The 13,645-nt window shown below is 45.2% G+C and overlaps 1 protein-coding gene across 1 annotated transcript in view; it reads left to right on the top strand.

The window, feature by feature from the left end:
- LOC107155950 (myosin-16) overlaps positions 1–13,645 on the top strand; it is a 63,214-nt gene that overhangs the window by 43,456 nt on the left and 6,113 nt on the right. Inside the window, exons 31-40 of the mRNA XM_015501979.2 lie at positions 1,831–1,958; positions 2,314–2,510; positions 3,500–3,632; positions 4,487–4,703; positions 6,696–6,832; positions 6,923–7,026; positions 9,403–9,595; positions 10,518–10,721; positions 11,830–11,955; positions 13,104–13,274. Of these exons, the coding sequence (XP_015357465.1) occupies positions 1,831–1,958; positions 2,314–2,510; positions 3,500–3,632; positions 4,487–4,703; positions 6,696–6,832; positions 6,923–7,026; positions 9,403–9,595; positions 10,518–10,721; positions 11,830–11,955; positions 13,104–13,274 (1,610 nt within the window). The remainder of the gene's footprint in view (positions 1–1,830; positions 1,959–2,313; positions 2,511–3,499; positions 3,633–4,486; positions 4,704–6,695; positions 6,833–6,922; positions 7,027–9,402; positions 9,596–10,517; positions 10,722–11,829; positions 11,956–13,103; positions 13,275–13,645) is intronic.

Genomic DNA, 13,645 nt, shown 5'->3' with positions numbered 1-13,645 from the left:
GCTCAGGTTCTAAGAAGCACCCAGGCGCTGAACCCTAGCAATCTGTCTGCAAGCCACAGGCGAATTGCAGCCTGAAATTACCTGTTCTATGGCTGAATGAGCTGCAGTCAGTCGAAAACAGGGATGGTGACGTCAGCTTTCCAACATGGTGGCTGCTGGCCTCCTCTGTGGTCTGACCGGTGTGGAGAACCGAGATGGACCGCTTCCTTCCCCCGTCTCGAACTCAGAATTCAGCCCTGAGTACGGTGCTTGCACGGCTGGCAGAAACTGCAGCGCTGTATCCCTGCGTCGCTATCTCCTCGTTTCCCAGCGCGAGCTGCAGATTCTAGCCGCGGGGCGGTTTGCTGAATAAGCAGTGTTACCCTCCGTGCGACAAACCTCTCGCGTTTGAGTCCCCGTAGCCAATCCTCATGCGATGGAAATCCTTCCTCCAGGTTCCGGAGCACCCCACTATTGCTGGAAATTCCTAACAAGATATCCTTTAGCCATCCTGACTTGTCATACTCCCACACAGTGAAGCAGCACACGGGGGCAATGCACTCCCCTCGCCGCCATCTTCCTTCCCCCTCTAGTTTTGTTTTCTTCTCTATCAGAAGAAATCCTTTGCATCTCTATGACAAAAATGATTTTCAGTTTATCAATATACAAATTAACATCTAACTTTGCAGAGGCTGCGTTCTAATCGGGGTTAAACAGTCAAATGAAGGTGAATTTCCTTGAAGAACTAAATCCTTCTGCCCAGTGCCATGGCATACACCTGTAATCTCAGCTAGGAGGATTGCAAGTTCAAGGCCAGCCTGGGCAACTCAGCAAAACCCTGTCTCAAAATAAAATTTTTAAAAGAGCTGGGACCGGGTGTGGGGGTGCATGTCTGTAATCCCAGTGAGTCAGGAAGCTGATGCAGGAGGATAGCAAGTTTGAGGCCAACCCAGGCAACTTCACAAGACCTTGTCTCAAAGTCAAAACAAAAAAAGGAGGGCTGGGAATGTGGGAGAACATTTTCCTAGCATGTATGAGACCCTGAGTTCAATCCCCAGTACTGCCAAGACAAAACACTAAGTCCCCCTCAGTGGGCTTGTTAAATTGTGCTCCAGTGGGACATCAAGAGAACTTGAAGGTCTTCTTTGACCTTATTTCCTGAATTCTGAATATTTTTTATATAGTCCCGGGGATTGAACCCAGGGCCTCACACAGGCTAGGCAAGCACTCAACCACTGATCTACATCACCAGCCCTTTTTTATTGAATTCTGAGACAGGGTGTCCCTAAGTTGCCCAGGTTGGCCTTACACTTATAATCCTCCTGCCTCAGCCTCTCAACTCACTGAGATTCCAAGTGTGCATCACCATATCCAACCTGGATACTTTTCAAAATAAATACTTTCATTTGATTAATAAGAAAAGTGAGATGAAGTGAGTTACAGAATAGAACTAGAAATACTTCTCTTTATCTCATGAACTTCTTGGTCTCTGGCTCCGTAGTCATTCCACAAATGACGGGAGAGTAGGTTATAGGACAGTGATGAGTACATGGTAAAAACTAAATACTCTGTCTTGCTGTTTTCACCAAATTCCTTTGCTGTATCTCCTATCAGACAGACCTGGGGACTAGTCCCTTAGATATTGGCAACCCCTGGGCCCTTCTGCCCTCCTGGACTCACCCTGGGCGACTGGCATGGTGCTTCTCTGCGCTCCCCATTCTGGTTCAGTTGGTCAAGCTACCTTGTTTGTTGGGCACTTGAGCAGCAATGCCTTAGGAGACTTCAGATCTGGTTGAGGAACAAGTTTACCAGTTTTTCATTCATTATTTCTCCCATTCCTTTCTCACCCAGCGGAAAATAGTGAACTGAGCAGAGAATATGAAGAATCGCAGAGTCGACTCAATCAAATCCTACGGATAAAAACATCTCTGACATCCCAAGTGGATGATTATAAGAGACAGCTGGATGAAGAGTCAAAGGTTTGCTGAGGGGTTGGGTTAGTAGTGACAGAACTACTTCCTTAAAGAAAGTTATAGGTTATGAAGATGCAGAAGGAACACAAAGAACATTTTACACAATAGCAAGTGAAAAATTTAACTACAAAACTATAATATGTGATGTGTACAACTAAATGAGATTACATATCCTCGGGGACAATAATTAGAAGAAGGAAAATAAAGCCCTGGTGGCTTTTGCTGTGGGATCATGTGTCTTTCCCGCCCTCTCTCTGCAGTCACTGTTAATGCAATGTTACGTAGAGCTAAGTGACGGCCCTGGAGCCTATACTGGCCCCCCAGGGGCAGTGACAGGCTCATCCCCGCATCATCCCCACAGTCTCGCAGCACAGCCGTAGTGAGTCTGGCCAACACTAAGCACGACCTGGACCTGCTAAAGGAGCAGCTGGAGGAAGAGCAGGGAGGCAAGTCGGAGCTGCAGCGCCTCGTGTCCAAACTCAACACTGAGGTGACCACCTGGAGGACCAAATATGAAACTGATGCCATCCAGAGAACTGAGGAGCTGGAGGAGACCAAGTGAGCATCAGCCTGGGATGGGAGAGCCAGGAGGGCTGGGTGTGGTGGCTCATGGCCTGTCACTGCTGAGGACAGTGCCAAGCCCAGGAGAAGGAAGTCCATGGGCTCCTGGAAAGGGAGGACAGTGTCTGGACAAAGGAACCCATCTATGCTCTCAGTGGGCTATCTGCTGCATGCATTGCCAGTCCTCAGGGTTCACCTGTAATCAGGACTATCTACCTGTGTTCTCTGCTTTGATGCATCCAGGTTGCCTGCAGGGGCTTCAGGAACCAGGGCTCTAGTGTCAGGCAGGACTCAAGCATCTGCTCAATCTGCTCAAGCATCTCGGGTCTTGCTAAATGCACGCTCCCATGCAGTGGGCTGGGCTGATGTTGGAAGGACACTCAATGGCAAAGGTTTCCCCTCTGTGGGCTCACCAGCTTGGTAGCAAATGTTCTCAATTCCTTTGAATTTTCTTCCTTATTTACTAAGTAGAGAAGTGGATACCATGCTTAACAGCCTGGGCTAAACCAAATCTCAATACCTAAGCATCCATCTCTGCCTGAAACCCTCTCCCCAGGAACTCCCAGGGTCCCAGCTCCCTTTCTTGAGGTCTTTGCTCCTCTATCCTCTTCCCAAAGAGCCTCTCCTGACATCTCATTTAAAAATCGTAGTCACCCCTCACCTTCTATCTGTCCCCTTTCCTGCTTTATTCCTCTGTATAGCACTCAAGTTCTACGTGTGATATAACATTGCAAAAGTTTCATGAGGGCAGGGATCTTGGTCTGGATTGCATATTCTCAGAACAAAATAGGGGCAAAAAAAAAATATCTGTTGAATGAAGAAGTGAATGGACAGTGACCGCTCTCCTCTAAACACTCCTCCGCATCTGCATCTCTTCCCACATTGACACCAGAACTCAGTGCCATACAACCCTGCCCCCAACAATGTGAGGCCATGCCTGTGGGCTCCTAGGTTTCCTTGATGACACCTCTGTCCCTCATCCACAGGAGAAAGCTGGCTGCCAGGCTCCAGGAAGCAGAAGAGGCAGCTGAAGCTGCCCAGGCCCGGGCTGCCTCCCTTGAGAAAAATAAACAGAGACTCCAGGCAGAAGTCGAGGACCTCACCATTGATTTGGAGAAGGTTAGAGGGTCAAACGCTCAAAGGCTGCGTGTTTACGGGGCAGGTGGCCCATAGCAGTATTGGGGCAAGACTGCCACATGTCTGGGGGTATCGGGAAGAAACTCATGGCCTAAGAGGGTGGAACACAGATCCTGTCTTCAGTAGTGCACTGGACACAGCTCCTGTTGGAGTACCTGTTTATAAACTGAGACCTGAGGTCCTAACACTCAATAAGCCACAGCATTTTCCCTCAGTTTCTGCAGGGGCTTGGTTCCAGGACCTCAGAGGATACCCAAATCTGTGGGTACTCAAATACATTACTTAAAATGACATAGCATTTGCACATCCTCTCTAGATTACTTATCATAACGGATGCAATGCAAATGCTATGTAAATAGTTGTTATATTGTTTTAGGGAATAATGACAAAAAAAGTGTCTAGTACAGGTGCAATTTTTTTTTCAAATATTTTTGATTCATGATAGGTTGAATCTGCAGACACAGAACCCAAAGGTAAGGAGGACTGACTGTATTAGATAGATAGGTCCAAGAGAAAGGTCAGATTTGTCCCCAAGGTTACATAATACCCATTTCTTCTTCCTTCTTATGCAAACCATATGCTGCACACCTTGTGTAGCTAACTATTTCATTTTGCATTCTTGGTTCATGCTGATATGCTGTCTTGAGCTGAATTAAATTAGATTTCCATTAGCACACACCTCCCTGATCTTGGTCTAAAAAGGACCTTGAATCATGCCAGCTGGACCACGTGTAATTGGTTCAGAAAATGTGGCCATTTCCAGTGGCTACTAGGAAGCTCACATCCACATGAGAGGCTCCAGAGAAAAATCCTAAACCATCTCCACCTTGCCCCAGGCCAATGCTGCAGCAGCTGCCCTGGACAAAAAGCAGCGAGTGTTTGACAAGATGCTGGCCGAGTGGCAGCAAAAGTGTGAGGAGCTGCAGGTGGAGGTGGACAGCTCACAGAAGGAGTGCCGCATGTACATGACAGAGAGCTTCAAGATCAAGACCGCCTATGAGGAGTCCCTGGAGCACCTTGAGTCAGTGAAGAAAGAGAATAAGACCCTGCAGGGTAAGTCTGAGGGTGGGCAGAGCGGGTGGGCCTGCAGGGATGGGGACAGCCAGAGCCCCTTCCTCCTGTGTACATCACCGGCTTGAACATAGGTCTGGCACATTGTAGGTGCCTAATAAGTGTTTGTTGATTGGCTAGCAAATACCTTCTAGAGGCACTTGAGAATGTAACTTTAGGAGAATCACGTAAGCTTTCTGTGCCTTGGTTTCCTCATTAATAAAATAAATAAATAATACTACTTCATTGTGAGGTTGTCACTATAGAATAAAATAAATGTATGAATTCTTAACTCCAAAGAGCAGCTGACACAAATAAGAGCTCAAAAGATTTTATGTTTTGAGCCCTTACATGTATCATATGTAAACATACATACGTGTGTGTGTGTGTGTGTGTGTGAGAGAGAGAGAGAGAGAGAACATGTGCTGGGAGTCAAACCCAAGGTCTTGCATATGCTAGGCAAATACTCTACCACTGAACTACAACCCCAGCTTCATATACATTTATGAAATATAGGACCCTCAGGCTAGAATTCCATTCCATTAGATATTGCTTTTAAAATGTTGGCTGTCTTTTGCAAATCATTTTGACATATAAAGATTTGACTGCGTCATTATTTGTGTGTGTGTCATAGGCACACATTTCTAACAAACCCAATTGTGCAAGAGACGTCACTCTTTATATTAAAGAACTGCTTTTAGGCCCCTCATTCTAGGGAACAACAAAAAACAAATCTTGGTCGTTGCAGGATTTCTTGATTAATTTTGGGTTCCCCAATCTGCTTTCTTCCTTGAGTTGTATCTTAATTGCATGTGATAAAGGGTCACTACAATGGAGGGTAAAGGCAGATGATGTCAATGGTCCCCAAACCTGCCCAAGGTGCTATGAGTCCCTCTCAGGAGATCTCTCTGCTTAGAGAAGAGAATCTTGAGAATCATGTGTTTGAGCTGGAAGGGCTCCATTGTCTTAACCTCAAAAGTAAAGGACTTGATCATAAATACATGAGGTAAGGATTAGGGAGCTGAACCAAATAAAGGCAGACTGGGATAGGAGAGCAAAATCAATAGGAGTGGGGTGATGGTCAAGCACTGGTTCAGCCAATAGATCCAGGCCCCTCTTACTCACATACAGATGAGGAAGCTCCCTGGTAACCTGGGGGTTAAGAGCAGAGAAATATGTACCTCACTGGCAGATGAAGCCCATGTGCAACCATATCTTGAGAAGTAGTCCCAGCCTGGTGGCAGCCAGGGAAGAGAATGGCTGAGCAGCCTGCTGGGGTCGAGAGGTTGTGACGCAGCACACAACTCCTCACGGTCCCATGGCAGTGCAGTGATGTTCAGGGGACAGCCATGGGGTCCAGAGATATAACACAGGACTATGTGAGCCATGGACTTGTCATTAATGCCAGCACAGGTGGACTGCAACAACTGAGACTTAGATGACATCCTCTCCAAAAGCCACCTGGAACGTAGAACCCCAATCTTGGATTAAGAGAGCTTTCTCTGTACTCCAGGAGACATCATCTAGAAGTTGAGTTGTGGATGAGTCAAGACAGTTGTATTTCTTGAACATCTTTGGTCATAGGCCTAGATCTTTACCTGCCCCAAGGTGCAGTGTGTTCCCAGGAGTTCCTCTGGGTAGGTGACTGAGGGGAGGAGATGGGAAAAGGCTCTAGTACTCCCCAGTGGGTTTTTTGTAAGTTGGTTTTGAGCACCAGGTAGGACTCTGAGAAAGGAAGACCTAGTGTGTAGGACTAATAGGCCTTAGCAGGGGGAGTCCCCTGGGCCTTGGCTCCTCATCTGTAAAACGAAGAGCTTGAATCCAGTGTTCTACAGTGTCCAAACCCTGATATTCCATGAGTCTGTGATGTGAAGAAAATTGCTCTTTCTTTGATTCCAAGATGCTAGGATTATCTGCTTCTCACCTATGTGATGCCAGGACCCTGGATTCTAATGATCTTTGTTTACCTCATTCACATGAATATTCTTTTCTCAGAGGAGATAAAGGAGCTCATTGATCAGCTGGGTGAAGGAGGGCGGAGTGTGCATGAGTTACAGAAGTTGAAGAAAAAACTGGAGATTGAGAAGGAAGAACTTCAGGTGGCCCTGGAAGAAGCTGAGTCTTCCCTGGAGGTAACCATGTGGTATCACTTGGAGCTGGACCCTTGGCCAGGGACTGCACACCTTCTTGGCCAGGAAGACTGATGGTTATATTCCTGGTAGGTTGAAGAGAGCAAAGTGATTCGGATTCAGCTGGAACTGGCTCAGGTTAAAGCTGACATAGACCGGCGAATCCATGAGAAAGAAGAGGAATTTGAAGCTACAAGGTATGGGATCTGATTGGGTGGGAAGCTGACTTTAAGCAGCGTGCTGAGTGAAGTCTGAAAATCTGGGTCTCTGCCATCTATTAATGTGACCTTGGTCAGTTTAGGTGAACCTCAGTTTCCTCATTTGTTAAATGGGAGTAATGGTGGTACCCTACACTGGTGGCCCTGTCTGGTTTACAAACACTTTAAGAACAAACTAGCTTAGCTACAAGGGCTAATAATGCTGCATATCTGTTGTGTGCTTACTAGCCATTTATATAACTTTTGGGGGATAAATGTCTAATTTTTTCCCATTTTGAAAATTGGATTATTTGAGTCAGGCACAGTGGTTAATACCCATAATGCTAGCAACTTGGGAGGCCTAGGCAGGAGGATCCAAAGTTCAAGGTCAGTTTGGGACACTTATTAAGACCCTGTCTTAAAATTAAAAAAAAAAAAAAAAGTTTTTAAAGGGTTTGGGATGTAGCTCAGTGGCAAAGTACCACTGGCTTCAATTCTCAGAACCAAAAATTTAAAAATAAATAAATAAAATAAAAATTGGGTTATTTGTACTTTTATTGTTGAGTTTTTAAGAGTTCTTTGTATCAGGGATGGGTATATAGTTCAGTTGGTAGAGTACTTGTCTAGCATGCACAAGGCTGTGGGTTCAATCCCCAGCACTGCCAAAAAGAAAAAAGAAAAAGAAAAGAGTTCTTTGTGTCTTTGGGATACTAGACTCTACCAAATATGTATTTATAAATATTTTCTTACATTCCATGGGTTATCTTTTCACTTTTTTTTTTTTTCCTATTACTGGGTATTGAATTCAGAGGCACTTTACCATTGAGGTACATCCCCCACCCTTTCAAAGTTTTTTTTTTTTTTCTTGAGATAAGGTCTCACTAAGTTTCCAGCTGTTTTTGAATTTGTGATCTTCCTGCGTTCATCTCTCAGGTCACTGGGATTATAGGTGTGTACCACCATGCCCAACTTATCTTTTCACTTTCTTGAAAGTGGTTTTTTTTGAAGTTTTTGTACTTTGAAAAAGCTCTAGTAATCTATTTTTTTCTTTGGTCACTTGTGCTTTAAGGGTTATATTTAAAGACCCATTGCCTAATTCAGTCACAAAGATTTATGCCTATATCTTCTTCTAAAGAGTCTTTTAGTTTTAGGTTTTATAATTAAGTCTTTGATCCATCTTGAATTCATTTTTTAATATGGTGTGAGGTAGGGATCCAACTTCATTCCTTACATGTGGATGTCCAGTTATGCCACCACCATTTTTTAAAAGACTTCTCTCACCATTGAATGGTCTTGGAATCCTTCTTGAAAAAGAATTGACCATAAGTGTGAGTTTACTTCTAGATTTTAAATTCTATTCCACTTGTGTATATGTTTATCCTTATAACAGGACTGTACTGTCTTATTATTATTTTGTAATAAGCTTTGAAATTAGAAATTATGAGCCCTATAACTTTATTGCCTCATAACAATAGTAAGTCTTTTGATCCATGAACATATATATCTTTCCAATTATTTAATTTTTTCAACAATATTTTGTAGTTTTTTCTGTATTTATTTTTTTAACTCACTATTTTATTCACTTTTGCAAATATCTTGATATTGTGTCCAATATCTGGAAACTGAAAGCCCACAGGTTGGGGATCTAAAAAGGGAGGTGATAGAATCTTTACATTCTAACCACTTACTTGCTGTGATTCAACATGTATTTATTAAACACCTCAATTACTTCCTCTGATCTCCTCCTATAAAAGGAGATTAATGAGACTTATATGAAGGTTTTATAGAAATATTTGAGTTGATTACAATAAAAATATTTATTGGTTATACACATTAAATACCACCAATTAATAGTTTTGGTGTGCGTGTATATGTGTGATACTGGGGATTGAACACACATACACACGCACACATGCTGGGTAAGTGTACAACCACTGAGCCACTTCCTTGCCCCATGACTATTGTTTGTAAAGAAAGATGCAAACCTGACTGTTTGGCCAAAGCCCACATCTTCTAATGGAAAAACCAAGGACTTTAGCCTCTGGATTTGAATCATGATTCTATTGAGGGGGAAATGGGTGGACTTTAACATACTTTTACTATCTTGGAGCCTGGGTTTCCCTGAAGGTCTAGTTTGCATGGTAAATGAATTGAGATCACACAAGACACATAGTAAATGTTAGAAAATATGACCCTCCCTTCCTTTCCCCAAAGCATTGTACTCCCCCATTTAAATGTGTTAAGGTTTTGTTTAATCTCACAACATGGTGGACATATCCATCCTTATGTTCAGAGACAGTTTATCTAGGGAGGTTTGGCACAGACTGAGCAGTGGGCACATTATGCCAAGGTCTTCTTCTCTGCTTGTACTTACAGGAAGAACCACCAACGGGCCATCGAGTCCTTGCAGGCCAGCCTGGAGGCAGAGGCCAAGGGCCGGGCAGAGGCACTTCGGCTCAAGAAGAAGATGGAAACAGACCTGAATGAGATGGAAATCCAGCTAGACCATGCTAACAAGAACAATAGTGAACTCGTAAAGACACTGAAAAGACTGCAACAGCAAATCAAGGTAAGCAATCTGAACGATGAGGGATTAATCCCAAAGCAAGCATCATTGGTCAAGATTGAAGCCTTCAGGGAGCTAGCTTCATGTGTCTTCAGCAAGGATAAAGGCATGAGAGTGAGCATGCAGTCTAGGGAGCAGGAGACTTGGGAACTGTTTCTCCAACAGGAGCCCTTCTCCACCAAAATTCATATTCTGGACAACTGGAAAGTGGGAGGAAAGGAGGGAAACATAAAGTTGGGACTGTCTGAATTTTAAAAATCATTTTTGACTTACTATAAACAATTTCAATTATAGAAAAAATAAGGAATAATGAACACCCAAATGACCACCACTCACCTTAGGAAAGAAACACAAATAGAGCTGAAGGCCCTTTTATCACCCTCCATCATGGGAGCTAGTCGTTAAAGCATACGGAGCTGGATCTATGCATCCAGCACTTGTTACTGGGTACCTGCCCACCCAGGCACTATTTTAGGTATGAGAGGTAGAAGAGTAGACAAGAAAGAAATCATCCCTGCAGATAGACAATAAACAATAAATAAATAAAACTATAGCATTTAAAAATGGCAATAAGTGCCTTGGAGAAAGAAGAGGGCAGAGGAAGGGAGCCAAAATTAGCCAGTCAGAGTGTAATTTTCCAAGGTTGTCAGAGAAGGCTGCCTTGAGAGGGCCTTCCCGGGAACATCAGGTGCTCTGCCATAGGAATGCCCCGAACTTACATTGTCCTTTTGATGGACAAGTCTCTGGACCACACTGTGAACTTCCTGAGATACCTGTATCTCACTCTCTCCCTGTGGCCTCACCTTCAGTCCCTGCCCCAGCTTTCTGCCTAACCTGGTTCGCAAATGTCATGGTGCCCTCGTGGTCCAGCCCCAGCTCATAGCAGAGCCAGAGGAGGCTCAGGCTGGGTCCTTTTGCCCTCCAGGACCTACAGGTCCAGATGGACGAAGATGCCCGGCAACACGAGGAGCTGCGGGAGCAGTACAACCTGCAGGAGCGGCGCCTGAGCCTGCTGCAGACGGAGCTGGAGGAGGTGCGCTCGAGCCTGGAGGGCAGTGAGCGCTCTCGCAAGCTGCTGGAGCAGGAGGTGGTGGAGATCACCGAGCGGCACAACGAGGTCAACATCCAGGTAGGACAGCCTCTCCTGGGTTGGTGCCGCTCGGACTCACTCACTTGGGCATGGGAAAAGGTGGGTGCTGGGGTGAGACCAGGATGGGGTGCAAACCACAGGGGCTTCTGCAAAACTCAGAGGCAGGCAGTGTCCCCACTTGGCAAATCCTCAGAATTCATTTGCTGGGCTTTTTTAAAAAGTTGTGGTAAAAAAATCCCCAACATAAAATGTATCATCTTAATGATTTTTAGGTATACAGTATAGTAGTATTAATTATAAAGTGCTTTTCAAAGATAGATTCCTAGGCTCTGCCCTGGAGATGTCTTACCCCAGAAATCTGAACTTCTAGAAGCTCCCCATAACTTTGAGGACTGCTATTCCCCACAGCATAGCTGAGAATTGAACTTTGAAGTGGAAAGGACCTAGAGTATTCTGTAGTCTTACATTCTTTGTGGTGTTGGGGATTGAACCCAGAGCCTCACACATGGTAGGCAAGTGCTCTACCACTGAGCTATTTCCCCTGAAATTCGTTTTTTTTTAATATTTATTTTTTCATTGTAGTTGGACACAATACCTTTATTTTATTTATTTATTTTTATGTGGTGCTGAGGATCAAACTCAGGGCCTCGCACATGCTAGGTGAGCGTTCTACCACTGAGCCACAACCCCAACCCTGTGACATTCATTTTTAAAATGAGAAATAATGGCCCATAGTCAGCATCTAGGACCCTCACCTGCTGCCAGTGACAACACTTATACTGCTTCTGCTCACAGTGCACTCCTTTATCAGAACAGCTAATTCCTTATTTACATCATCTCTTGTGAATTACCAAAAGAGTAAATCTGGGTGAGACATATGAGGGTTACAATGCCATTTTAGGGATAAGAAGATCCAGAGATCAAGGGATTTATTTATCCACATAGGTAGAAGTGCATTTGATACAAATTCTGTTTCAAAACCCAGAGAAAAATTAAAGGGAGACCCTCACTCATGCAGAGAGCCCAGGACCATTTCCTGCTGGGGATTCTGGCCAGTACTTCTGGGAGAGGGCCATTTTCTTTCCTGAACACAGGAAGGGCTATGCAGACCCCTGTTTCATGGCATTGACTCTGTTTCCTCCTCCAGAACCAAAGCCTCCTCGTGGTCAAGCGCAAGCTGGAGTCAGACGTCCAGCGCATCTCCAACGAGCACGAGGAGCTCATCAGCGAGTTCCGCTCTGCCGACGAGAGGGCCAAGAAAGCCATGACAGACGTAAGTGCTGGTGTTGCTAGCAGCTAGTGGTGCCCAGGGCCTGGCACCTGCTGAGGACTATGCCACACTGCACTGGAAGGACCAGAGTAGATTTATTCATGGAATCTGCAGTGGGGACAGGGCCCTGCTCTGGAGGAGCCCAGGGCTTTTCTAAAAAGTCAAACACAGGAGAATAAGGTGGAATTACAAACTACTCAAGATCTTGTGAAAGGTTACAGTGTGAGTTCAGAAGACTCCATCAAAGGAGCCACTGAAGTAGGCTCATCTGGGCAGGCTTCTTGGCAAGTGGGCTGGAGGCAGGTGGAATGTCAAACCAGACTCAAGGCAAAAGGTCTCAGAGGTGGATATTGGCAGTATGTACCACCAAGTATTTTTACCCCAACATCCCTTTGGGTACTCACACCAACCTTAAGTGATAGTTTCTGTTTATTTCCACGTTGAAGATGGAGGAATACAGATCTTTAGTGTCAGGTTCCTCCCACTTGATGGAAATTTCTAGAGCTCAAGAACATTGTTAGTCACTGTGTAGGCCTCCATGAAAACTGGTGGAATTAATGCAAGAACAAGGGGGCTGAGAGCAGATATGCAACTTGCTGAAGGCCACACAGGGACTGGACTCAGTCCTAGGTCTTCCAGTTCTAAATGCTATGCCCCCTTCCAGGGTGACAGCAAAGGGTTTTGCTTGAATGCTCCCAGCTAGCAGGAGGGAGGAAGCCTGGCCGTGCGTGTATGAGCTGCCTCCCTCTTCTCACTCAGGGGCACATGGAAACATGGGGGACCCCTCTCCCCCAAACTCATCAACACATCAGCAAAGAGCCTGTTGTCTACCACTTGGTTCCTCAGAGACCAGCAGACAACTTCCCTCATCTCTCAAAGGCCCTTAAGACCCTGAGTGGCAGCTGGGCACAGTGGCACATGCCTGTAATCCCTGCAATTCAGGAGGCCGAGGCAGGATGATTGCAAGTTGGAGGCCAGCCTTAGCCACTTAGATCCTCTGACTCAAAAATTTAAAAAACAGAGGACTGGGGATGCAGCTCAGTGGTAAAGCACCCCTGGGCTCCATCCCCAGTCACTCAGAGAGAAAGGAGAAAAAAAAAACAAACGTGGCCCCCAGCTCTAACTCATGCTCTTTTCCTTTCTGCCTGCAGGCTGCGCGCATGGCAGAAGAACTCCGGCAAGAGCAGGACCACTGCATGCACCTGGAGAAAATCAAGAAGAATTACGAGGTCACCATCAAAGACCTGCAGGCCAAGATGGAGGAGGCTGAGCAGCTGGCTCTGAAGGGAGGGAAACGTACCATCATGAAGCTGGAAGCCAGGGTAAGGGCAATGCTGGGCCCTCTGTCCCTGCAGGTCAGCACGTCTATTGCAAAAAAAAAAAAAAAAAATGAACTGCGTGTTTGATGAGGTGTTGGATTATGCAAAGTGCTAGGAACTAAAAGTTAAGTGTAGACAACAGTTCTAATTTATTTATTCAAAGTTCTCCTATCCCCTGCCCCATCATGTTTCTTCCCAGAATGCACTTGGCCCTGGAGCAGAGCAGTTCCTCCTATTCTTCCTCTGCATCTGTGTCCAACATTATTCCTCCCTCTTAGTACTCGCATGGTTTTTCTAAGGCCTTCATCTTTACCCTGTGAAACATCAGAACTGGAAAGGCCCAGAAGGTTTCGTTGACCTGTCCACTTCCTGAC

Source organism: Marmota marmota, unplaced genomic scaffold (assembly GCF_001458135.2).
Source record: "Marmota marmota marmota unplaced genomic scaffold, marMar, whole genome shotgun sequence".
Taxonomy (NCBI): Eukaryota; Metazoa; Chordata; class Mammalia; order Rodentia; family Sciuridae; genus Marmota; species Marmota marmota.
Note: the sequence above shows the minus strand (reverse complement) of the source record. Positions and strands in the feature narration are given on the sequence as shown.